The sequence below is a fragment of the Syngnathus floridae genome, chromosome 21 (assembly GCF_059516105.1).
Source record: "Syngnathus floridae isolate MCC-2025c chromosome 21, RoL_Sflo_1.0, whole genome shotgun sequence".
NCBI classification, from domain to species: Eukaryota; Metazoa; Chordata; class Actinopteri; order Syngnathiformes; family Syngnathidae; genus Syngnathus; species Syngnathus floridae.
This window is the reverse complement of record NC_142433.1, coordinates 2815879-2842251: the sequence shown is the minus strand read 5'-3', so window position 1 is coordinate 2842251 and position 26373 is coordinate 2815879. Positions and strand designations below refer to the sequence as shown.

The window sequence follows — 26373 nt, the reverse complement described above, 5'->3', positions numbered from 1 at the left end:
TCAGCATACAATTCAACTTGAGTCTTATTATATACCGTAAGATTCGTTCCAGGATTCTTTTCGTTATGGTGTGAGTTAAAAAGAATGAAGATGCAGCTCCACAGGCGACAAACTTGATCATTATCATCATCCTCATCATCACCTCATCAAGCTCATAGGACCAGTGAATGAATTGAAAGGAGGACAGTTTGTCTTCTCCTTTTGGCAGCGTCATTCGGATGCAGCAGAGCCTGAAATTGCATATTTTACACTGGCGTCTCTAGCAAGGCAGAAATTATTGCCGTAAAAGGAGTGAATGTGGCGCCCTCGGTATGACGATAACGACTATGATTTGAGGTGTCAGTCAATTCTAACCTACTTTCAGCTATCAGTTGCATGTGTGTTAATATAAAAGATGCCTTTAGAAAAAAAAGATTGGATAAATATGAATTCCGAAGTACAGTGGTGCCTCGATACGAGTGACCCAATTTGAGTTTGTTTTTTTTCTTTACACAACAAGCACAACTTCTGTCGGAAGACCAACACACACATAAAATATGTATTCACACAACCTAGTCTTCAGGTCTGCTAGCTTAATGCTAACTCATGATGGGAAATGCCATTTATGGGCTTAGTAGTAGCATCTCCATGGCAGTAACAGAGGGATTTTGATACATAAACGGCGCTGCAACACTTGTTGACAGATGATGTAACGAGAATGTATTACTAATATAATACGGCTCACGGACTCAAAGTAGTGATGAGACTCTTCTCAAATTGCCTGCATAACTGCATTATACTGCCCCCCGGTGGCCCAGTCACATCAGAAAAAGCCACAATTCGTTATGATGCAAATTTTACTCGTTACATTCTATATAAATATGATGATGTATTTATAGATTACAATTTATCATTGTACTTCATAAAAAGCACATACATTTTTTTTCTTTTTTTGGAGGAGGCTGGAATGCGTAAATGGCATTTATATTTATTTCATTTCGGGAAAATATGATTTGCGATACAAGTATGTATTAAACTCATATCTAAAGGCACCACTGTACTACAATTTAAAAAAGCCCTTCTAATGTCATTTACACTACAAATATGAAGTCTCTCTTCTTTCCTGTCATTCTATGAGACTGAAGCCCAGCATGTAAAAAATATCCCTATCACGGGGTGGAAAAACATCACTCAGTCAAGCTTTTAAAAAATACATTATTTTTTTACCATCACATTTGCAACGATGTCAGTCAAAGCCGAGAGAGACAAGGAGACAAAACAAACCACAGGAATCCACCAAACTGGTGTCACAGTGCAGAAATCATAAAATGTATGCATTTTGGCCTCACAAAAAAGCGTGGCAACTTCCACATATGCAGATAATGTACACAGAAGCTCTCACCACGGACAGACCCTTATTTTGAAAATGAGTGAGAAATTTACTAAAATAAATACTTGTTAATAAAATAAATACTCATCACAAGATGAAGGTCATTTGCTAAGATTGATTGTCACTATCATTTTTCTAACCTGCAACAAAAGACATTAGAATGACTTTTGTAAATACAATATTCTATAATGTGGCATATGATAAAGCTTTTGAATCTTTTTTTTTCTACTTTTAAATTCTGGTTAAAAAAAACAAGAGCTACCTCTCCTTAATTTCTAAAGGAAGTTGGCCACCTCTTGTAGACTAGAATCATTTGGGTTTGATGTTAAAGGATGAGTATGAGGCAAAAAACAAAATATCATAAATTGTTGGCCCACAATTTCTGGAGCTCATCTGTGTACTTTTTGGCAAATCCCAGTCTGGCCTTCCGATAAAGTTTTGTGTCAGATCCCGATTTAAATACCTGGAAATAAAATCTGAACTGCTGAACTCTTGCCTCATATTTCTCTTTTGAAGTCAAAATCAAACATGCTCAGTGTTCTCCAAAAATAAAAAAATTGGCCTCACTGTCCCACTTCCTTTGGGGTAGAGTATATTTCTATAAATATTTTTTGTATGCTTTTGCACATTTCACTTTCCGCTTACTTCTCAGGCCTATGATGTTGAGCATCAGCAAAAATGGCATAGTGGTTTTGTGTGTGGCATCACAAAACAACCAAGGAGTGCTAAACTCAGGAATGAGAAATAATAAAATCGGAATAAAAAACAAAATACTCCTTTTAAAAATCATGTATCTATTTACACAATTCCAGAGCTTGATGATAATTGGTAACATTTCGTGGCATGTGACCAGACTGGTGATGCTGGTGTATTGTTACCGCTGTAAAATCTACACATCCCTGTTCAAATCTCAAGATAAATCATTTCAAAACTGTTTTCCCTTTTTCTTCTGTCAAAACCAATTATTTTGTCTTTAATCTTTTAGAAAGAGGGGATTAAAATACACAACTGAGATGTTTGCATAAGTATGCTCACCCTCTTCTAACTGCGGACGTGCCACCATTTCAAGTGATTCTGATTCATCACAAATAAAGTTCAGATGTTCCAGTAGGCTTTCCCTGACATTTTCTCCTTCTTTCTAGGTGATTCGTAACGGTTGTGTGCTAACACCGATTCCTATTTGGAACTGCTCAAAATTCCTTCCACCTTGACTAAGTCCAACAGCCACCACCAGCTTGCTTCACTGAAGGTATGTTGTCCATTTGGTGATGAAAAGCGCTGTGAAGTTTTGAATAGATTTATCATGATGTTATTTTTTTGAGCTCACAAAAATCTGGCATTTCAACAAGGGTCTTTAGTACCCCCTTTTGTGCTCACATAGAACGTCCCCCTTTAGTCTTTGACCAGCATCCCGTACCCTTTGGTGTAGTAGGGAAAAATCAAAACGGATTTTGTTGCATCACGTCTTCTCGAACAAATTACATTGTCATCACAGTTATTTCCGTCTCCTCGCCACCAGCGTGACTCGTCATAAGTCTCACAAGCATCGGCATTGTCGCAAAGCAGCTGCGATAAAGTGATAGAAGTGACTCCTCCTCCTTCCCAGTCGCCCTTTGAACCCCTCGTCCGCATTTTGGCCCGAGGGTTAAACAAACTAGCCTCAGATTCAGTCGCAACTACGTGGCAGTTGTTGTTCCACTATTGCCGTGCTGTTTGCTAGACTCAGGGAATCTCGCCCACTTTCAGCGCCACCAGTTCCGAGTCGTCCGTGTGGCGCCCGTTCAAGTGTTCGCTGTTGCCGTCTTGATGGTACATAAAGGGAGGAACCTCTGTAATGGAGGTTGCCGTGTAGGACGTGGAGCGCATGGAGCAGTGGTCCTTTCGTCTTTGACCCCACTCGGTCTTGTACTGCATCCACTGTCTCTTCAGAGCGGCCTGCACCTGCACGCAAGGATTTTAACAAGATATAACAGAACTGAAGTTTATGAATTCATTGATTAAAATAATCATTAGTGAGAAATCAGCCATCCCCCAATTAGCAAAAGCGTTCATTATCTTGCATGTAAGACCCGACTCATGCTGTCATTTCTGACAGTGCATGAACACACTCATGCAAAAATGGTTTCATAATAAAAATGACAAAACTAATTGTCATCGTGAGCCAAGAGAGCGACGAGGACGTCCACGTCCATGCGCTTGGCATCACAAAGACAGTTTGTTTCAATGACCTCGCATTACAAAGGCGCCATTGTGGACGTAATGCTGGTTGTGCAGTTTGGCCTTGAAATAAAATAACTCAATGAAAAGGCCGAACGGAACACGGCCCCCGTCAATCCTCATGAAGGGATCACAATTAGTCAGTTAAAAGAAACAAACAATTTTGATTCTCTGGCGACGGTCGAAGATGAACCCTCCCTTAGGGTCGCCCTTCTAGACACGTCTCTCAAACATTGTTCGTGTGAACTGATTGGAGCATTGGAAAACATATTTTGTAATGAGCATGGATGAGAACTTGACCTAATTTTAGACAAGAGCACAACCACTCTGCGTTTAATTGCACATGCTGAGTGCTCAAATCTCTTCCTTGCATTGTTCTCTCCATAGAACATTTACTACCTTGTGTTTTTTTCCCCTTATAACTTGTCCATTTCATTTTCAAACACTTTATTGTCTTTATTTTTTTTTTTATCATCGCTTGAGCAACACTTGTTTATATCTGCGCTTCATTTAATAAATAGTTACCGGTGTTGCACATTGAAGCGAATATCTAAAAAGATCTCAGCTTTATAAAATGTGTCAAGCAAGTAACCACACGCATCCTGACTGAAAGTTATCACCTCTATAAACTAGTTTATAACCCCATTTGTGGTTAGGACCGATGTGCTTAAGATAACCGGAATTTCCCCGCATTGATACCGACGTGGTGTAGCTGAAAAAGTAGCAGTTCATTTGTCCTGTTGCTTAATTTGCTCACTACAAAATTGAACATAATACTGGCCCTCCACGAGATTATAAAGAAAAGAATTCTAAAAAAAATAGACATTGCTAATATAATACATTTGCGCACAAGATTAGTACTAATGGAAGTCTCGCTTTGCTATATGAATATGAATAAATGTCACTTACTTCTCCATTAAAGAAGCAGAATATGATTGCCACCAGTAAACCCTGCAAAACAATTACAAGTGTGACATTATTTACTCCACAGCTCACAAAAATATGCAGGTGCTTTTTAATTCAATTCACATCTCGACATTTTCATAGTCACTTTTCGCCACCTCAACTGTGCTTAATTAACAGGAATACCCCAAAGCAATTTAATTAACTGCACTTCCCATAAAAGGTCTCATGCTATACAAATATAGTTCATTTTTGAAATAATAAAGATTATGTATCATGGGCAAGTGCTTTCCAAATATCTTTCAACCGTAAATACATTGACAGTCAATTTTCAGGCAACCCAAAAGTACATTATCAGCAAGATCAAAATCTCAACACGCTCGGTCGTGAGGAAAATCGATTTCCCGTTGAAGAAAATGTAAAGCGCGTGACGAGTTAATTGACTCCCTCCCTTTTTGTTCCACGACATTGAGTCCAAAACTGGTTCTTTCGAGATTAACTCACGCAACCGCTTAGCGATTGCTCTGCCAATTAATCCTCATTTAGAGGCAGGAACTTCATTGCTGCCTACATACCTGATAGTGCATGAGTATGTGCATGATGTACTCAAAGACCTCCCCCGCCAGCCTGTTCTCCGGCCTCCAGGGAACGATGACAAATTGTATTCCCAGGAGGGGCACTAGGATGAGCGTGGCTCTCACAGCCTTCATGTACATATTGGACTCGGCTCGATGCGTGTCTCTCAGCTTGGTGACCAGCACTCTGATGATATTGAGCAAGAAGAAGAGATTCACCTGCAGAAGAAGGGAACACCCGCAAAGGATTTATGGAGACTCACAAAATGCAAATGAATTGTCTCATCATAAGCTAGCGTGCATTTGTTTGACAGTATACTGTGACACTGGGCTATAAATAGAACCGAGTCGACTTACAAGGAGAGCTGCCACGATAGGACCATGCACTGCATAAAGCAGATGAGTTTCCACACTCATCCAACAGCTACGAAAAAAACAACACTTTAGTCGGTGTGGTCTGATGTGCAAAGCAAAAATGCTCACACACAAGTCTGTATGTTGACAGGTTTGGCGGCATACTCACTTGTCATCAAAAAATGTCGTCCTCGCGACAGCGTGGATGGAGGCAGGCACGAGAGGAAAACCTTGGAGATGGAAAAAAATGGCAGCCACTTGAGGGCTCAAGGAAAATGCTTCTCGTTTTCATCAAGGCTACAGTGAGCGGTAAGTACTTTGAATGCTTCAACGCTACAGTATATGGGGACGAGGAATTCTGTTAGGCATTCTCTAGAAATAATAAAACAACCCTGCCCAGCACATACTTCAAGTTGAGAACAGGCCCATCGTTTAGATAAGCAGCATTTAAAAATTAAATCAAAGTAAGAAGTTGCAGACTCACCCCAACCGAGGAGGTAGTACCAATGCAAATGCTGCTCCTCTGCAAACACAGCTACCACAATGAGTGTGTGCAGGTAGATTCCTTCACACAGCATCCAGAAATAGTTGCATCCCAGCATGTACATGTGGAAGAAGTGCAACACCTTGCAGCCTACCTGCAAAGATGGCCACACAGGGACGTATAATGCATTTTGCTCAATAGCAATGATCTCGCATTCCAACAAGGGTGTGTAGACTTTTCCTATCTACTCTATTTCAAGTGAAAGACAATTGCACACCGTGCTTCAACCTTAGACACAATTGTCCTCCATTTGTGTAGACTCCAAAGAGAATACAGATATTCCCTGCCGAACCTTTTTTGAATTGCAGATGAGCAAGATTTGTCTGCCGCCACACACAAAGTTCTGCTTTGCAAATCAAGCTGCCGCGGATCTATTCTCCTCGTGTCTTTGGAATCCTGACCGCTTGGAAATTGCGAAGGATCCCTCGCAGCAAAACGTGTGCTGCTACAAATCGTTAGATCAAAGTCACGAGTCGGGAAAACAGGCGTGACTAATTGCAATCTTTCTTTTGCAAATGCAAATGGGCTTGTTTTTAAGATTGAGATTGAGCAAGATGACTCTGTGAGCCGGCGAACATCTTTTACTCGTTCCAAAAAGGATTAGTTCTTAAAAGGTTTATTTATGTCCTGTCCTGGTAGTGAGGCATTCCTACAAGACAGATTTATTTTCAAATACTGAGGCCACTTTGGAGATTTGAATAACTCATAAAGTATCCACGGATTTTCCGAACAACAATCAAAGACATAGTCCAATGACAGATAAACTGTCCTATTTTGCAGGCGGGAAATAATTGCCCCAAATTCCAAATATAGACGACTAATCATTTACAGTGGATGTAAAAAGTCTACACACCAAATGGATGGATGGTTTTATAGCTTCATTTTTTTTAGCATGAATACGTTACACCTAATTTCCCACAGTGGAACTCATCTTCCTTATCGACGTTGGCATTCGTTTATTGTGGAAACGTGCCAGCGCAAACATGACTAGATTTAATATACGGGGAAACTCACAGGGTTTCTGGCCACAACTTGAGGATTGTTGACCACAGCCACTAGGTAGATGATGGTCAGAGCAGAGTTCAGCACATAGGAGCAGAAAAGATTCTTGTGTAACGTGATCCGTTGGCAGCTCAGACTCCTGCGCGGTGAGATGATTAGGATTAATATGTCAGCGTGGTGATATCGGAAGACTGCATCATGCAGTTGCAGCAAATATTGACACTGATAGAATCTTATCTGAACCTAGAGGAGTGTGTCAACCGTGAGGGATGTCATTTTAGCTAAACTGTCAAAGAATATGCGCTCTGTGGACACACATTAGGAGTATCATCATTTATATCCCAAAATATTCTAATCAAATAATCCTAACCTATGTATTCTGTACCTCATACAAGCCTCGATGTATTTTGTTTGTGTTGAAGTAACTACTACATACACCTTATATATTTTTTAGAAGACTTTTGGAAACATGTGAACAGAATATCTATGTAAGAAACCCGACCTTAATGATGAGCATGTTATTTCGTGAACGGAATGCAGTGTCAACATTCCCACGTAAGCCTCACATCTGGATCCTCTAACATAACATCAAGCCTCCCAATACTTAAAAGGATTCTGCTCGAAAGAAAGCTGAAGACAGACGAAAGCAGAAACAAGCCTAGATCCAACTTGTCGGGTTGATTCATATTCCCTGAGCAGGTCTGATGATTAGTCATCCTGCATCTGCTAAGATATGAATGATAGTTTTGCAGTACCTTCAGCGTGTCGCGCACAATCCAGATTCTCTGCAAGTGCTGCTTTTAAAATGGCAACAAATCCCATTTACAAGTTCAATAATAGCAAGGCCGATGGAGAGCTATTGCAATTAAATACTTAACAATAAAAAGAACTCCAGGTGCCATTTATAATTAAATAGCTCAATAAAATGAAGCCCAGCCAGCATGGTGATTTGGATCATCTTAAATGAACAATCCCTGAACCTGAACATCCCCTGAAAAACATCAACATCATGTTCTTGAATACAAAAGACCCTGGCCACTAAAACAAGTCACATCCTTGCGAGGAAAATGACAAGCAAGCATTTGAGGTCAATGCTCTTGTTAGCATCTCAGCATCATGACAACCTGTGTGAAGAATGTCACAGTACCTGAAATAGAAGAAGATGGCCAAAGAGATGAGCAGGGAGGCTATGGACAAGGCATGACCCACAATAGCCATGTAAAACAGGATGTACGCCGACTAGAAACAAACAAATATCATTTAATGTGACAGTACAGAAAAAGATTCATGTTCCCAAAGGCGCAAAACACTCTATTTTTGCTCGTCATTTTCAAACAAGTCAATTGTCTAAATGAAAATGAAGGCCACTAAATAAAATGACATGGTACTTTTTTATTTCACTGGCAAACATATATGAGATTATGGGTGATTTTGGAAATTCTACAGCTTTGACATCATTGTTTGTTGTTGTACACTGTCTTGAAATCAAAAATCTTGTAAAAGTACAAGTATTAATTGAAGTTGCTCAAATATTGTTCACCAAATGAGCGTTACCTGCAGCTTTGCTTTTGTGTTTTCATTGCAGAGTGTGTAGTTTGACCAAGTTCTGTTGGTGGCAGGGTGGCGAAACCATTGCCCATCCTCCTCACAGTACTTGGTAGCCTTTTCTGCACATATATAAAGAAATAGAGTTTTTTTCTCCATGCAAAATGACCATTACAATTAACGATACTGTCCTACTGCTTACCAGTAGGGTCAAAGTCCACAAAATAATTGGGGCAGTTTTGAGAGGCGTAGGTTCCTGCTGGCGTGTCCCCCCAACACAACCAGCCATCCCAGTTGCGACTGCAGTAGACTTCTTCAAAGTGAAGAAAAAAAATCAACAAACAAAACTTTATAGGCTACCATTGTGAAGAACAGTGAGGTCATTACTTGATTTGTTATAAGGAGGATCACTCTTCATCTTCTCAAAGCATTTGTATTGGCTGTCGAGGATTTTATTTCTCCCGTGCTCCTCTGTGTCCACCGCTGTGGCCTTGTTGGCAAAGTCTTGCTCCGTGTCGCCTGAGAGCTGTGCGCTCGCCCCCTGCACGGTCGGTCGGGATGGGTATTAGGAAAATCGGAATAACTTTGGTTATGCTTGTTAGCGCGTTCTTCATTTTCAGGGCGTTCAGTCAATCGTAACTCTATTTCTCCCGAAACAAAGGCGGGTACACCCCATACCCAGAAAAATGGAATGCCTGAGAACCTCAAAACAAATGAACCAATACCTCCAGCCTTTCTTGAATGTCCACGGCACAGAGTGTAAAATTGGTCCACGTGATCTTGGTGTCCGGGTGGCGATACCATTGCCCGTCCTCTCCACAGTACTTGGTGGCGTTTTCTAAAAGGAGCACAGTCATGCATTAAACATGCGACACTGCGTGCTGAAACCCGAAATTAAGAATTGCCCTCAGGTCCTATCATTCAGAATTCAACCAACATTCTTGGGTCAAGCACTGCATACCTCTAAAGTTGTCACAGGCTTATGTTTCAGCATCGGGAAATCTTACAAAATCTCACTTTAGACCATCAAAGGATTAACACTGTGTGTTTTACTTCTCCTTCTACCAATATGGAGCTCAACTCTGAACACTTTCAAAAAGTTTGCTCTCTGTAACCTTGTCTCCAAGATTTCTAACTTGTAATGTGTTCATATCTTATCTTGTCCCCCCTGGTCAGTCCTAAAGTGAACTTCAACACCTTCATATCCGCCACCTGCAGCTCTGCCTGCCATCTCTTTACCTTCATCCTAGCAGGGAATCACCTATCTGCTCATTTTAACCTGCTTGGATTCGTTTCTTCAGGGACCTCAAAAACTTGCCTGCTAATGACACATTTTAAAGACTTGATATTGGATAATAAGTTTTTTTTTTTTCTTGTTGCTGACCTGTGGGTTCTGCATACGACAAGTAATCTGGACAATTTTGGGCGGCGTAGGTTCCTGCTGCAGTATCGTCCCAGCACAACCAGCCATCCCAGTTCCGACTGCAGTAAAGTCCTGGAGCACAAAAAAAACCCATACATTATAACGGACATCACATTAAATCTTGATCTTTCAACGGCCTGTTACCTGATTCATTAAAGGCGGGGTCTTGGCTCATTTTCAAGAGACATTTGTATTCACTCTCAAGCAGTTTCTGCTTCTGTTGGATTAAAAAAAAGATGTAGCCCTTTGAAAAAATATGATGGATTGCTCTGGAGCTCTTTTTGTTCGTTTCCAACCCTTGGGTAATCAATACTTGCCCGGGAAAGTGCAGATAAAAGCAAGTGCACTTAGACTTAACATTGTAGTCTCTGACAGGAAACATGACGTCAAAGTCAAGCAATGGACAAAAAAAAATAAGCAATACCAAAAATAAATTTCCTCGCATAACTTTAGTGCCTCGGAAAATGTATAGGTACTACATTAGATTTGTGTGTCTGTTACCCTTGTCGTCTTATCAAATTTGCTGGTGCAGAGGGTGTAGTTGGTCCAGAATGTGTCGCTCTCAGGATGGCGGAACCACTCTCCATCCTCTCCACAGTATTTACTTGCTTTTCCTTAACAGAAAAAAATGTTCCTAAGTACAAGATATTTCATACGTGCATAACATTGAAGTATCACCTGAGGGTTCAAAGTTGAGGAAATAATCAGGACAGTTCTGCGTGGCGTAGGTTTGCGCCGGGGTGTCATCCCAACAAAGCCAACCGTCCCAAATGTGACTACAGAACAAGCCTGTCACATTGGAAGACTGAAGTCAGAACTCCCATGATAGAATTTGCGTAGTTGTTTGACAAACGCTACCAATACATGACCTGTTTTATTATGAGGTGAATCTTGTTTCATATTCTTGAGGCATCTCTCTTTGTTCTCCCGTATTCTCTTCTCTATAGTCCCGCTATGTTCATTGACGTCCTTGAGTCTATTGTAAAGGTCCTATAGGAAGAAAATAAGTCTTAGCAAAGAAAATGTTTTCACAGCTGCTTCTTTCAGTGCTTTGAACCATAACTTGTGTGGAAACACCTCTGTTGTGTCCTTGGAGGCTTCTGGGCAGGTAGAACCTATTTGGACCCATTTACCCCATTGATCACAATATTTAGTCACGTTTCCTGAAAATTGATCCAGACCAAAGTGGGTGGTTAATGAGGTCATCAAGGATTTAGGAACGAAAAAGTTCAGAGCCAGAAATCTTACCGGCAGGAGTGTGATTAGGACAACTCTGTGTTATCCATGTACCTGCTGGTGTTTCTTCCCAGCACAAAAAATCATCCCACATTTTTCCACAGAAGTGTCTCTCGCTGCTTGTGTTTTGCAGACTGTCTTTGTTGGACGTATTGAGACATCTGTATTGACTTTGTCTCGCTTCTTTCCATCTGTCTTTACTCATTCTTGTCTTGAGTGATGATTCTGGAAAAGACTCAGTGCCAGCTGACACCACGCACTGAAGGGACCAACCATACCAAGGGGTTAGTGCAAGTAGAGCGCAAACATGACCTTGTCCTCATATCGCTATGTAAATGATGTCATCCAAATGTGTCCGTTTCACATCTCTGTCGGTTCTTGTGTCATCTATCTAGAAATTCTAATGGGTTGTTGCAAAGCTGACTGAAGGATTTTGCCCCGCTTTGAAACTTTCATCATTCACCATTTATGATATTCATCCAAATACGGTTGCCAAAGAAACCACTTTCCATCAAAGGCTTCTTATCTTGGCCTGTATTGTTTGCATTTGGAGGTAGCAATAGATGAAAAAGCCTGTAGGGTGAAATACTGATTTTGATAATGGCGCTCACTGAAGGGAATAAAAAAAAGAAAAGCTATTTTATGACTTATCTTGCAAAGTTCAGTATGGGGGGAAAAAAGCTTCTTATAGGACTAATCTCAAACTCTTCTTTTCTCTCACATCATTCTGAAACTTTAAAACTTTGCTAGCCAGTCTCCACATCCCTTTTGACAGCTTCAATTCATTAGTTGACCACACGGGGCGCTCGATTCTCATAAGCGTTGATCAGATGTCCCGACGTCCCATGTAGCAGTTTAGCAGCCGTACATATGATGTCACTCCAATTATTGAAGTAAATGACGTCATACATACGACCACCAGGCCACCACCAAAATCAACTGAAGAGGCAAAAGCACCAATGAAATCAAAACAATAAGACCTAAAATATCATATCAAGTTGAATTCATTTACAAATATCATCAATTGTCTCTTATAGATGAACCAGCAAGCCCTTCCGCTCTCATTTATTCCCATCTTCCACTCCAAACATTTTTAAAAAAAATTAAATTCAGAAGCATGTCCATCTTAAAACATGATTGCAGCAAACTTTAAAGACTGCAAATGCCAGAACCGTTTCAGAAGGCTGCCCTTTACTTAAACCTTGCTATTTTAGAAGCAACCTCTTTCAAGTATGTATTAAATTATTCTGCTCCTCTGGGGGAGGGGGGGGGGCATGTTACATAATCCCACTACCTCCTTTTGTTCAAATATTTTCATGTAACGCTTTAAGATTGGCTGCAGGCTTTAAAAAAAGAAAGTGCTTCAGTCAGACGGCAAAACAAGTAGCAATTTAGTTGATATATATATAAAATGATTTTTCAATTTAGAATTACATTTTTAATTTAGAATTTATAATGTGTTTCATCTACTGTATAATTCAAACATATTAGGTCTGAGTGAATATCAATTGAGGAAAGTCACAAGACCGCAACGGATTACATCTGTTGAATATTAAATTTGACGCTAAGACATTGTCTGCATGTTTGACTAACTTACCACTAAGACGCAGCAAAGGATCCAAGGGCAGCTAACAGCTAATTTCATATCTTCGCCTCCGATGTCTGTAACAGAACAATTGCAGCGTTCATCAACCTGCTTCTGAACCGTGAAAGTGACCGAGTGAGCAAACATAATATTGTTTCACATCAGGATTACGGCCTCTCGGGAGAATAGTGTCACTGGGAATCATTAATCTGAAATGCAAAGCAGCCGAGTCAGAGGGCTCCAGTGTACCCGAGACGGAGACAAAGCATCCCTATCATTAGGACGGAGAAACTAAGCCGTCGTTAAATGGAGAGTAAAAGCAGGTAGCGCTAACAGAGACTGACAACTTGTTAGCGGGTTGTTAAATGATCTGATGCTTGGCTTTAGCAGGTCATTCTGGTTGTTATTTTCTCCGGGTCACAAAGATTCACTGTAGGAAAGCCATCAGTCAACAGTTAAGGCGATCAGGGAGGTTATCAATCGGCGTGGACAGTTCTTGTAAGCCAGCGTGAAAAGGGCACGACTGAGGATATCAGACTCTCTCACAGTAGAGCACTTGGGAAAAGACTTAGACTAAAGTCCATGCCCAAACGAGGTTCTTAAACATGTCAGAGAAGCCACTCATCAAATGTTTTTTTGTATTTTGTATGGGATGACATGGCAATAATAGTAAATAGAAAGACGAATCACAAGACATATTGAAAATAAAACTCGAGATTGAGGCCAGGGAGTGCTTTGATGTAATCAGACAAGACGTGGAAGACGGTTGTGGCGCCTGCTTGCCGCCCGTCATTGTTTACTCCATGAAGGTTGTATTAGAATTTCCGGTAAAATAGCAGATTCCAGTCGTTTGATAGCATTGATCTTTTTTAGGATTGGAAAAATGTAGCACTTAGGATTTAAGAACGCGGGAACATTTCAGGAATGACTCATTCTGGGTCCATTCATAATTGATTAGCCTACTACAGTTAAACCAAGATGGTCCCCGGCGATGAACTGTCTCACCACATTACTCTTCGTGATTTCGACCCCAAACCACCTTAAGGTTACTTTAGTTAAGCAAAACTAATCATTCACAAAATAAAATTGAAAATGCTTCTCAACGCAATCTTGTGTTTATAAAACTACCGATGAGTATTATAGTGAAAATGTCCCTGAATGCATTCAATTTAAATGGATTTTTTTTTTTTCTGCAAAGCCGCATCAATACATGTTGATATCTTTTTCCATTCCGTCGCTTTCCATTTTGCTGACCAAAGCAGATCGAGTCACTCATGCGTTTCATTTCTTTATTTCCCTGACATGCGCCGTGACGATGGCGATGGGGGAGCACTGCTCGTCCGCGGCTTTGCTATGTCACAATCACTGTTCATTTTCTCCGGATAAAGTCATGTGACATCGCTTTTCCCGGCTATGATGAAGGCTGCTTGGATTAGTTTGATGAGTAAATGATTGTTGACAGATTGTGGATGTCATGTTGTAGGACTTGCGCGTGCGTCTTCAAGCTCTATTGACTGAAAAGCGCCTCGGGATGACAGGATCAATTTGTAAATATTGTAGTCGACTCAATAGCTTTTTGTTTACATATGTGTTTGCAGACGTAAGCTCAGTTGACTTTTTTTTTTTTTCCAACAGACATTTATCTATTGTCAATTTGAGATCAAGTCGTTCCAATTTGCTATTTTAATCAGAAGCAATGTTAGGTGGACATACTGCCTTTGGTCCTTCTTGTCTTTGAACGTGGCGTACTACAAAATTGGGCAGTGTGCATTCTGGAGCCTTTTCGAGTCATGTCTAGCCACAAGTGGTCTGACGAATGCACAAAGTGACCTTTCTGCCAGTTTATGTTGCCATGCCTACGAGATGGCAAAAGCTAAAAATAGAGCAATAAATAACATGTATTTTTATATCTCATCTAAACATTCCGTTTCTTCCCTCAGTTTGTCTCACTATCGTTCGCCCATTGTCTATCGGGATTGTTTTGAGTGTTTGGGTTTGTTTCCGTATCTCTTGCTCTGTCGACTTCTCAGACTTTTTCTTGTTTAGTATCTATCCTGCTTCTCACAAATTCTTTTTGACATCCTTGTCAAGGTTGACCAGTGAAGCATCATCACCATGCAGGGAGGACAACTCATGAAGGAATAAACTACCATTTTCTTGATGTACCTGGACAAGTTATCAGGAGCCAGAAATGTTGTTTTTATGATGTTTCCTAGGAGATCACTTGCTCCCATGCCAATTCAAATGAAAAAGCTTCTGCTCTTGCTTTAGTTGTTATCTTGCTTTCGGGCACTCTAAAGGAAAACATTTACTTCCATCCTCAAAGCCTGTCGTTTATTCTCTGGTGAGCATGAAAAAAGGTTGGAAGTGATGAAGCGGAAGAGCATTGTACGCTTTTGTGTTCCAGATGCTCAAAATGAGGCTCCTGTGGTAAAAAGAATTCACTTTGGTTACTAAGTAAATACTTGATTCATACTTCTGATTCAAAACAAAAAAGAGAAGGACAGACTGAGCGGCTGGGCTTTTTAAAAGGGATTAAAGGGATAGACAACATTATTACGGTTATCAACTGGGACCTCGTTCAGATCCATTAGCAAAATGTCCAGGCTGCTGTTGTGCTTTTTTCTGATTTCATTTGTCAGTCTGGCTGTCATCAAGCGCTTTCAGATCATACAGTGCATCAAATGGGTGCCATCTTATCATTGTCTTCCCGCCCATTTTAAGTACATCCCAAGCCACACTCCAACTACAGCAGATAAATAAGATGAACAACTTTTAGGTGCGCTCATTAATCATGAGTGAAACATGCCAAAGTCAACATGCTCTTATCCATTTGCGTAACATCCTGAAATTGCTAGCGACGTGTCTCGCACACAGCGCTACGTGTGGTTTATTATATAACAACTAGAAGCTTGGCTCATGCCGCTGCTTCTCAGACAGCACAAATTGATCACATTGTGAACCTTTCAGTGTTTAAGAGTGATGATGTGGGTCTCGCAAGGCAATGAAAGAAGCGGTGGGGGGGATCACTCTTTTTTTGCTACAAAAAAAATGACTATAGTGTCACGGAGCAGTCTGCTGAGAGATATTGTAAATAATCATCTGTCAAAGCTTCATGAGGAATTTATTGGCCAGGTGGAAGTTTGCAATGGAGTGTGACTGAATGCTTTGGCTGAGTCTCAATAACAAGGAAAGAGGGTACTGTACCACGCTTAAAACGCCAAAAGTAAATCCGTCATACGCTGGTCTCGTCATTTATTGTCAGTCCTTGCATATACTTGCGTTTTGTAAATCACATCGGAACACATTTCACGCGACATGCTTCATAAGCTTTGTTCACCTTTGAACGAACCAGCAGGTTAGCTCCAGGACAAGCTGTCACTCATCTGTTTTGTTCGCCAATCTCTGTCATTATAATCCTTTCAGTGCTATTTCCTCACCGTGATACCAGTAAACAAAGATCGACTGCAGCAGCCTCAAATCGGAGCCGCCCGATGTATTCCCTTCATGTACCACAGGGAGACTAAAAAACGTGTGAAGTGGGGTATTTGATGTGGCAAAATCCAATTTCCCTCCGTTTTCGGGACGTGTTGGCTTAAAAAACATATTCCCCACTCCGGGGATTTAAGAAAAAAAATAGAAAAATGCGTTCTCTCTCCGTTCAGCTCTCGTCCAAGCATCAGGTAGAGTCATATCCGCTAGGCCATGTTAGCTACTAGTTGGAAGAAAGTCAGTCCTGGAAAAGCCACAATACTAAAAATGAAATAGACTCATATTATTAGTCATTCCAGCTTGAAGATAATCAAGGCAATAAAAAAATATGAAATCCCAATAACTTAAAACTACCATATTGAAGAGACACGGTCCACAGGTGTAACATGGCACAAGACTGAGATAAAAGTAAACCCCTTCTGGCGCAAGAAAGACATTCAGACACAAAATGAATCCCGCAGAGAGAGATCAGAGACCCTAAAAGCAGACATCCAGCCAAATCCTTCCACTCAATCTTCATCTTAAACAAGGCAATTGAAAACCAGCGGTGAGAAAAAGCCTTATCCGCATGAAGCATGATTGGCGCTGAGCCCGAAACCAATAGTTCCGTCGCTGCACACTGGAATGAAGCAATATATAAAACAAGGTGTGAGGATATAGTAGCTCAGTCTCAAAGATTTTACAATAAGCTTGCTGTGTGTCTTCCGCCTTCCCATATCTCCCGAGCTTCTCCAAGGTGTTCCTCACTCCAGACATTTCTGGAGTGTCTGATAAGACCAGTTGCACGCTGACATCCATAATTACACACAGAAGCAGTTGGGTATATTTAGAAAGACAACTCCTTACTGTCCCTACCTGAAAAACTCTTCTGCTAACTATAGAAAATACTCCTTTTAAATCCTATACAGGATACAACAGTAATGCCTTATATTTGACAAGTTCAAAAGGTCATGGTTGTGTTTTGTACACCTTGATCATCCATCAAACACCCGTTAATGGACATTGTCGAACCCCATGTTTGACTTAATTTCCATACAAATTGTTGTTGTGACATTCAAAGAATTGCAATTTCTATGTAAAATCAAAACGGTTGTCAAAGAGTTTGAGCTGGGAGTGATCTTGGCAAGGCAATTTTGCGCTACCGCAAAAATTAAAATGAAAAAAACTAAAAATAATTCATTTTTAACTATTTCGAGGCAAGCGTGTAGGAGTGCTAGTAAAATCCAATTCGGTACATTTGAGTATTTTCCAAGGTACAGTCTAATATAAATAATTATGCGAGGTAAGTTTGTCATATTTAGTATTAGCTGGAACACATCTTGGAATTGTATTTTCTGGTTTTCAAACAATTCTTCTTTATGCACTGACACGGATTTCATTCATCCACGCCGTATCAAGTTATCTGCTGCTTCAGCTTGCAGCTCAAAATCTTTGTGTCTTTATGATGTATACGTGCAGTGCACAATTCCAGTGCTCTTTTCTATAAATACTGACTCATTGTTCACGATGGCACGTGCAATGAAAATTTAAATCTGCCCTGGTTCTGTTTATTTATATCAAACACAAAAAACAGACAATGTGGGGGCGTATGCTGTGTATTTTCTTCCTGTATTTCCTCGGTTACATGATTTTGGCAAGCGAAAAAATAAAAACATATTTCCCAAGATGCGAGTATTCATATCCTCTCTATAATCATATTTCACTGATTTCATGTATTTTTTAAACCTATTACAGATACGGTTCAAGAGGGGCATGAATAATGAGCCGACGGATTTAGCCGGCGCTGCAGTCATTTCCAAAGTGTAAGGCTGAAATGTTTGTAATCTCTATTTCTTAATATTATGCGTGAAATAATTAAATTATTTACAGAGGCTTTTTATCTTATCCCGTTTTTTTAAAGTGATGTTGCAGCGTTCATTCTGTTCATGACCTGTGAGGACCACAGCAACAAATATGTTTTTATTAACAATTTATCAGCAAATTGATTAAAGCATTTTCTCCGTATTAGCGGTGGGAACAGAGGAGTCAGTCTTTTAGACTTTCCCTTGTCCTGCATTTGCAATAAAAAGCACAATATGTTGGTTTTAGCAAAGCGTTGATAAACGATTTGAGTTCCGAGCGGCGACGATGACAAATGTACCCTTTGCGAGTCCTTAAATTTCCACCATACCCTTTCCAGATTACGTTCACAACTGACGGCTCCGCAAATGTTGCCCGAGACATACTGAGGTCTTTTATCAAAGTAAGGGTTTAACATTTGAGGACACACGATGATTTACTTTTCGTATAGACTCACTGGAAATAAAAAGCATGATACATTTTTTCATTTGCGTCCACTAAGTATGGGCCGTACCTAAATGTGGACAGTTAACCTTTGCAAACTGGCGCCAGGGAGGAAATAGCAGCCGACAAGCATGTCACATGATCTCAACTTGTCATTAGTCAAGTGGTTGACAAGAACTGATTTCAAGTCAGTGTTTCATTTTTTTTTTTGTGATGAATGAAGTCGTGCAAAGGGAATTCAACACCTTTCCCTTTATTATCATTGTGATACTATTCGAATAATTGAGTCTGCTTATCATCAGCCACCATGCACGCCACGAGCACTTTAATTGACACACGCAACCTCGGCTTTTCCCCTTTGCTCCGTATCCGACATCTTTACCGTCAAATGTGTCGTGTCCATGACAACCACTTAGAATTCGGGTGAAGTTAAGCCAGCAGACTACGCTGAAAATTATCCTATTATCGACTAATAAGTGAGAAGATGTGCTCGGGCACATACGGAATGTTCTGTATTGCTCCTATCGCAGTTTTGAATTAGCACCATTGAAATGAAGTGAAAGACAGACTCATTGGCAACACACTGCTTCGTGACTAGAGTCATTCATTTTAAAAGTGCCTTTGTTAAACTGGGTGGTAGAAACGCCTTTACTGCACTCTGAGGCCCTCTTTTCTTCCTTAAAGCCAAAGGTATACATTTCATCAACAGATTTAAACTGCTAATTTCATTTTTTTTTCTCAGTCATTAGCATCATTAGTACAGAAATAAAATGATCCACCAAAGTGCACTACTGTTTGTCATTTGGTAATTAGAAACTAATTGTGAAGGGTCTCTGGAGATGATCACTAATGCAATTCAATATTCATTTTTATTATTATAGTTTATTGCGTTTCCCTTGAAATTCTGTAACAGAAGCAGTTTTAATTGCCTCGCTTTGTAATCAAGCACATCTTAGTGTTCAATGACTTGATTTTCAACAGTTAATTGAACTATCTGAGCAGATGTAGAAATAACAACTTATTTGCCTTATTGCGTCAACAGTTTCAAGCCGAGTCAGAGAATGTTTACAGATCTGGAAAGCCGTCATCAAAGGCTTTGCATTTCAGCTCCCATTTGGACACGCACATTGTTTGTCCCCCGATTGCATTGATAGACAGTTGGAACGGAGACACAGCAGCGTTATGGGAACGCAGCGAACATTTTGTTGCTGGACTTCAGCCGAAAGTCATTAATTACATTTCCCCTCAGACCACAGTGTACACTCTACCCGGGTCTTCAGAAGGGTGGGATGTCTTTTGGGTCTGACGGTTACAAGCTGCAAACAAAAGCAGGGTGATGGGCGCCCTGATCAAAAGAATTGCCTGGAACCAAAATGATACAAGCCAAATTATTTCCACATGGACTAATATAGTTGAAAATGACAGAGAGAGCGAAAACTAACACCCTATTTCAATTAGCATTGAAGAGATAAGGGACAAATAGAAAAGCACGTCCATGGGGATAAACATGAGCCAAAGATAAGGCTGAGTGATTGAGAGAAGCTTTGCAGTGAACATTGCAGGAGCGCGACAGACTCATCTCTTGGCACAGAAAACCTCTCAAGTATCTTTTGGAGTTCCTTGAGTCAGTCATGAAGACTAAACATCTTCCACTGCTGCAGTTTTAAGAGTATGAGTCACAGACAGCACACGTTCTCCAACCTTCAGATAGAAACCAGAAATGTGGAAATAACCCAAAAAAGACCAGTGATAAAGAGAAGGGTTACTTTCGACGAGGTTGTAGCTCTTGGATTTTTTTTAAGGCTCAAACGATCCCCGATTTGCACAAATGTGCTTCTAAAGTTCCAGAAAAAATGCCAACCGCAGAAGCAGCATCCAAGAAAGTGATTTCTCCGAAAAGCAGCTCAGCACTTTTCTCTGATGCGAGCAATCAATCGTACAATGCTTAATTGACGCCACATTACTGTTGACCGTACTAGTAATAGCCGGTAGACAAGAACGAGCTTAAACGATGGAAAAAAGAAGGACGAAAAGGAGCAAAGGAAATCAATAAGTGGTGTGGCTGTGTAACCGCATCAAAATGATCAATGTGTCCTAACGCACTCACAGTGTTGGCCTTGGGCGAGGAACGTGAGCAACATTTATTGGTTCCTTCCATTCAAGCCAACGGGCATCTGGAGTTTAGATGAGCCCAAAATGTCACGCAGGCGCTTTCTGCAGTATTTCTTAGGAGTCACAAGATCATATCTGTTTGTCCTCCAAATGTAGTGGTTAAAAGAAAACATTTGGCGGAGTTGTTAACTTTCCCAGCAAAAGCCATGTTTACAGAACTGCCACGCTCCAAACAATTTTCACATTTTCCTGTTGATGCCGACAAATCACCGGTACTGAATGTTAAACTATTAGTCATGTGACCTTTCGTGTTTTCATCCTCATGAGGCAAACATCTTGAAGATGACACTTTTTGAAATTGTGACATTTGGGGGGAGATGAATATAGACAGTGTCTGGCTTATGCACTTTATCAATTGAAATGTCAATGCTGATTAGAGCAATTATAAACTGGAGGAATAGACTGAGAAATAATCCTTCAGTGGAGGGCTGCATATTTGAACATGACACTCACAAAAAGTGGTTTGTTGAGTTTTGAGTGAAGTTTCATGGCAAACATTTAGGGCAAAATTGACCTTTTTTTTTTTCTCCACCCATGTCACTCCATTTATAAGCCTTTCTGTAATTCTTCCAGTCTCTCCGGACTACTTCTGATGACACCCCTCCTGAAAACATCCTGGCTGGAGACTCTATGACAAGGTTGATTAACTAAAACATGAACAGCATTTCTGAGGTGAGAACTTCATTCCACAAATGTAATATTAGTCCAAGTACAAAGTTTAGACTAGTGGGGCGTATTGAACATATGAATGCCAAGACAAAATTCTACTTGCCTTCCATTTGAGGGTGGTACAGTGTTCCCGAGACGAGAAAGTATATCAAAAAAGAGAAAGTTTGTACCTTCCAGGTGGTTCCCACAGATTTGTGACAAGATAGGTGAAAAAGAGATTTCAAAAGACTCGCAGAGAATGCTGAGCAACATAAAAGCAGCTGCAAAAGAAAATTGGCTGTCTCTGCAGCTATGTTTTGAAATAATTTCACTGCATCAATAAGAAAAAAAAAAAAAACACACGCATTGTCAGCTCTGCTCTAGCACCACCTATTGATAATACTGTAACAGTTCACTGCACAGTTGTGGTTTAGGGGTGCGGGGGTGGGATCCATAAGTTCACTGTTGGAGCCCACAGTTGAGTAACATATACTCCACTAACAAGTTCAACTTGTGCATTAGCAAACAAACAAAGAGCGCCAATTAGTGTATTTCATTAAGACACACAATCTAGCATGCAGCTTTATGGATTATTACAGAACAACACAGCGGCGAACAATCAGTGAATTGTTCACTGCTGCTCATATTTTCAGAATAGCTGATTAGCACAGGGAGGGGGCAGGGGGGGTCAAGGGTGAGGGCTTTTCTGCCGTGACACCTTTAGACACGCGGGCTTCTTGATGAGCTCTGATTTGTAACACGTTGAAGCCATGAAGCCGTGCGTCAATGGAGCCAATTAAGATGCCAGCAAAGAGTGACATTCAGCCCCCCCCCCCCCCTTCATGAATAAAACATGTGATATTAGCGTGATGACTGGGTGAAATAAGAACAGGTAGCAGCGAGTCTGGGGTCTCTTTTTCTGACCTCTTCAAGAACAGACAGATGAATGACCAAGTGATCCGCGAGGCACTAAAAACGGGTCTGCGGGGTGTTGCGCATATCTCAGTCTGCCTGTCACCGCCGATCCCCTCATTGGTGCTTCTCTCCATCTGAGCTGCATCCCCCTCATCTTCCTCTGACAGCCTGCTTCACTTCTCTGGCTGCTATCATCTTCTCAATCGCACAGCGGTGTTGAGAATGTGCCTCAAAGCTGCTCTTCACTCTTGTATGTTAAGACAGCAGCTAGTTAACACAGTTGAGTCACCTCGCCTCACGGGAGGCCCGTATTTAATGATGCTTGTGGGGACAGGCGCGTCTGTGACTGAATGCCTTTGCCTTCTCTATTTGTAAATATGTCCTCAGTCCAAAAGTAAATACGTGCAAGCTGTTGGATTTGGCACAAGACCCATCTTTTCGTGCATTCATAATTCATTTTATAGCTCATTATTTTGAGTTCAATTCCAGTGTTGTTTGAAAGCACGATGTAGGATCTTATTTGCATATTGCAAACCACCTCTGAAAATAGCTCCTTCTATTGATTAGACACAAATGGACACAAGTAGTCTTTCCCTGATTGTAATAATGATTCCAGCAGGACTCCTCTGAATGACTTTTACTCCTCCGCCCTTATGAATAAAGATGATCAGTCACATTCTCTCTATTTTTACTTTGCTAGAGAATCAAACAAAAGGAAAAAAGTATCCTTCCATGTAACAACAAAATCCAAATAAGCAAGCGTTATTGCACGCAAAATGCGTCTTAAAATGGTGGAACATTTTATTTTAGTAAATAACGACTTACCTTACTCCAGTAGATATAAATAGCAACCACAAGAATGCTTCAATAGGGTGTAAAAAGCGGCTCCTCCCTGTAAATTGCAAAATCAGTCAAAACTTTTTCCTCCAGCATGGAAAAAAAAAAAAAAAGCCCCAATAAGAAAGCAAGCGTGCAGTTGTTTTGCAGGTGTCTGGCTATCTTTCAATGAGCAGGTCTGCACGCACGGAGCAGGGCGCCAATGTGTGGCCGCGAGGAGCTCTGACAGCCTGCCGACTGGCCGCTCGCTTCTCATACACCGACGATCAGCAGCTCTGAACGGGAGCTCCTCCTAGTTTCAGCTCCCAGTGCGCGCGGATTCGTGTCTGGTGTATGCGCGTCGTGGACACCCCCCCTAGCGTTTAGTTGAAATAAACCTGCGGGGAGCGAGGGGTGATGACTTTTGCATATCGCCGCTGGCAGAGCTGAAGGAGGGGGGGGGGCTGAAACCTCTTTGTAATGTGCTTGGATCCAGATGCCAGGACAGATAATTGACATTTGGGTATTTGCTGATTTTTGATTTGAGGTTCCTATGGTTGTTAGGTTGTTGTAGGTTAGTTGTATCATCATACTGGGTCTGGAACCTTGTGCTAAGAAGTAAACAAAAGCAGAACATCTGTTCAATGAATATTTGAAATATTTGTCATTTTGCTCACCAACTTTTCATTTCATGACTTGACAAGCTGGTGTTTGTCCGTCATCACAAATGTAACTTTAATCTGTCTTTCTCGCGGATGTTGGAGAATGTTGATCATCTTGCAGCAACTTTGAATAATATGTCACAACACATTCTTCAAAATTGAAAATAGCTTTGGTTCTGGACATTTATTCTTTTTATTTTAGTTCTTAGTTGGGATGGTTCCCCAAAAAATCTGGAGGAGGTCTAAGTACTCTCCTTACATCATTCATGAACCAGTATCCAACCAAATTTTGGTTAATCATCTTACCAGTTGAACTTGTCTGCGCTCTACTGAGTATGACTTTTGTTTATTTTTTCCTGCTTCTGAAACAAAACATGCAATGAAGCCATTGTCATCTCACAGCGCCATTATCTCATTAGCTACGCCTGCTGGCATGCCCCCACTTAGATTAGTCACACTTGCTGCCAATAGCAGTCCAAACCTCCTCATTACTGCTCATTGTTGGATTGATGGCCGGTGGATCAATGCGGAGAACTCCGCAGTCTTTGATTTTGGAGAATAATGATGCACACAAAAAGGATGAGTGAGGAGCAGCTCTGTTCGTTTCACTCTCTGGCTTTTGGTCCTGCAATCTGACAAATGCAATAAATGTCTGCCAAGTGCTCGATAGGATGCTAGATCTTAAAAATGACTCTTCAAAATGAACATTGAAATTGACATGCGTTGTAAAAGTCTCTTTAACCATCCCAGCTTGCGTTCCGCTTACCTTGGTAATAATGTCAGACTTGAAGGCATATTTTCAGTAAGCGATACGTGCATGTTCCAGCTCAATCATGTCATTGCTCTCGTACTCTTTGGGAATCTGTCACAGTAACAATCACATTATATTTGTTTCGCAGGCTTTTTATGGACTTTCTCTAAGCTGTTTACCAAAAGGAAATCCTGTCTGGGCTTTGAGACACAGGATGGAAGATCCATGCGGAAAAGGTACTGATTTGGTCAGTCACGCTGGCGCTTTTGGGCTTGTACACACAAGACATTGACATTACAACGGGACTTGAATGAAATCTTGCCAATTATTTGCATGCGTGACAAAGTTATAAAAACATTGCACTCGATTGAATGGTACTTATCATAAATTCTGTATTTTTATCCTCATTTTTAAAAACTCAAGCGTTGTCTTGTCGGTCTGACGTGGCGAGTTGCAGGCATCCGCCATTGTTGGTTTGCATAGCAGTCCGCAATATAGAATACCGACACTTGAGTGAAAGCGATGGATCTGTTTACAACCTTGCGTTGTCTGCTGTAGTCTCGCAAGTAAACACCAGAAGGATCTTTGCAGTCAAGTCCAAGGAATCAAATAAAATGCAAGCGTTGGACCTGTAAAAAAATCAATTGCTCTTGCAATACTAAAGGCAAAGCTGGGTGTAATCAATTTCGAGTTTAAGGGGTAGCTTGCGCCCAATGGCAAGTTCAATAATAGTTGCATAAAGGGGGCTCGTGCATTAACAAATGAAATTGAAAGCACAGCCAAATCTCTTATTAATCATTTTATTTGAATGTGTCTGTAAGTTGGATGAGGACAACAAGATTTTGGCAGCAGATCAGCAGTGAAAAGCAGTCCACAAATATTGTTATTTTATCAGCCGGTGTATCAATCATGATGTCGTGATAGGGTGTTTACCCAGACGATGATGATGGATGCTAAGAAAATGTTGATGCTAACTTTATAATCATGGTTGCTTGGGGGCAAAATGATGTTTACAAAAACAATCACCCAAATGATGTCAGCAATTTCTTTCACATAAAATAGTAAAAAAGTGCTTTGCTAGAAAAAAATTTGGGAAAGAAAATAGATTTACTTACATCTTTGATCTTACATTCTTGTACATTGTCATTTTTTATGAATGTAGTTATTAATGAAAATCCTGTTGCACTGTAAATGTCATTTAATTAATTTAATGTATTACAAGTGCCACCAGGGGTCAGCAAGGACTCTCTGTACCTTTTAAGTACACAATATGCTGAAGTAATCGTACATTCCGAGTAGTTGTCAACATGATGCATATAGTAAGTATTCTCGGTTTAAAGAAGAAAAATGCGCCCTACTGCAAGTGACTATTAATTACTTCTTAACAAGGGCAAGACTGTGCTTAAGTGGGACCAATTCATCACTACACCCTGAATGCACACTGGCTCTTATGTGATGGAAGATAGATCTGTGCTTTGCATTTGTTATCATTCAAATATATCAAAATTATTTTGCAAGAAAATGCAGCATTTTAACAGATACCCTCCTGAACACGCAGTTATTGTGATATTTATTGTCAGGGACAGAAAGGAAATGTTCGCCTCACGTGGGAGGAGCATGATGGGATACTCCCTATCTAATGATTTAATAGCTTAGCATTGTTTTTTTAATGTCACTGATCAAATCTCTCATGCGACACATTAGAGAAAAGATCAGCCGTCAAATGCGTTACACTGTTTTAGAAATCAACCATGCATGATGTGAACTAACATTCTATCTTTGCCAGAAGCTTCACAATATTTATGTTATCTATCACGACATTATCAGACCTTGTGGTGTCTATTTATTGGGCTTCCAGCTGCTTTCCCTCCAGATATGCGG

At 40.6% G+C, this 26373-nt stretch overlaps 2 protein-coding genes across 2 annotated transcripts in view; one reads left to right on the top strand and one right to left on the bottom strand.

The window, feature by feature from the left end:
- Nucleotides 1-26373, top strand: part of vps50 (VPS50 EARP/GARPII complex subunit) — a 73372-nt gene that overhangs the window by 42970 nt on the left and 4029 nt on the right. The window contains exons 34-37 of the transcript XR_015854807.1: nucleotides 2512-2618; nucleotides 5570-5727; nucleotides 21274-21372; nucleotides 24641-24728. The gene's annotated coding sequence lies outside the window, so the exon portion shown is untranslated. The remainder of the gene's footprint in view (nucleotides 1-2511; nucleotides 2619-5569; nucleotides 5728-21273; nucleotides 21373-24640; nucleotides 24729-26373) is intronic.
- On the bottom strand, nucleotides 1175-23400 carry calcr (calcitonin receptor). The gene is made up of 21 exons (XM_088364549.1): nucleotides 23089-23400; nucleotides 12766-12830; nucleotides 11181-11427; nucleotides 11010-11095; nucleotides 10802-10922; nucleotides 10611-10721; nucleotides 10434-10546; nucleotides 10077-10149; nucleotides 9894-10004; nucleotides 9235-9347; nucleotides 8897-9050; nucleotides 8712-8822; nucleotides 8519-8631; nucleotides 8112-8203; nucleotides 6977-7103; nucleotides 5903-6056; nucleotides 5588-5648; nucleotides 5422-5488; nucleotides 5065-5283; nucleotides 4496-4537; nucleotides 1175-3310 (listed from the first exon to the last, which is right to left on the bottom strand). Exons 2-21 carry the CDS (start codon nucleotides 12811-12813, stop codon nucleotides 3092-3094), a joined length of 2382 nt encoding a protein of 793 aa, XP_088220675.1. The 5' UTR covers nucleotides 12814-12830; nucleotides 23089-23400; the 3' UTR covers nucleotides 1175-3091.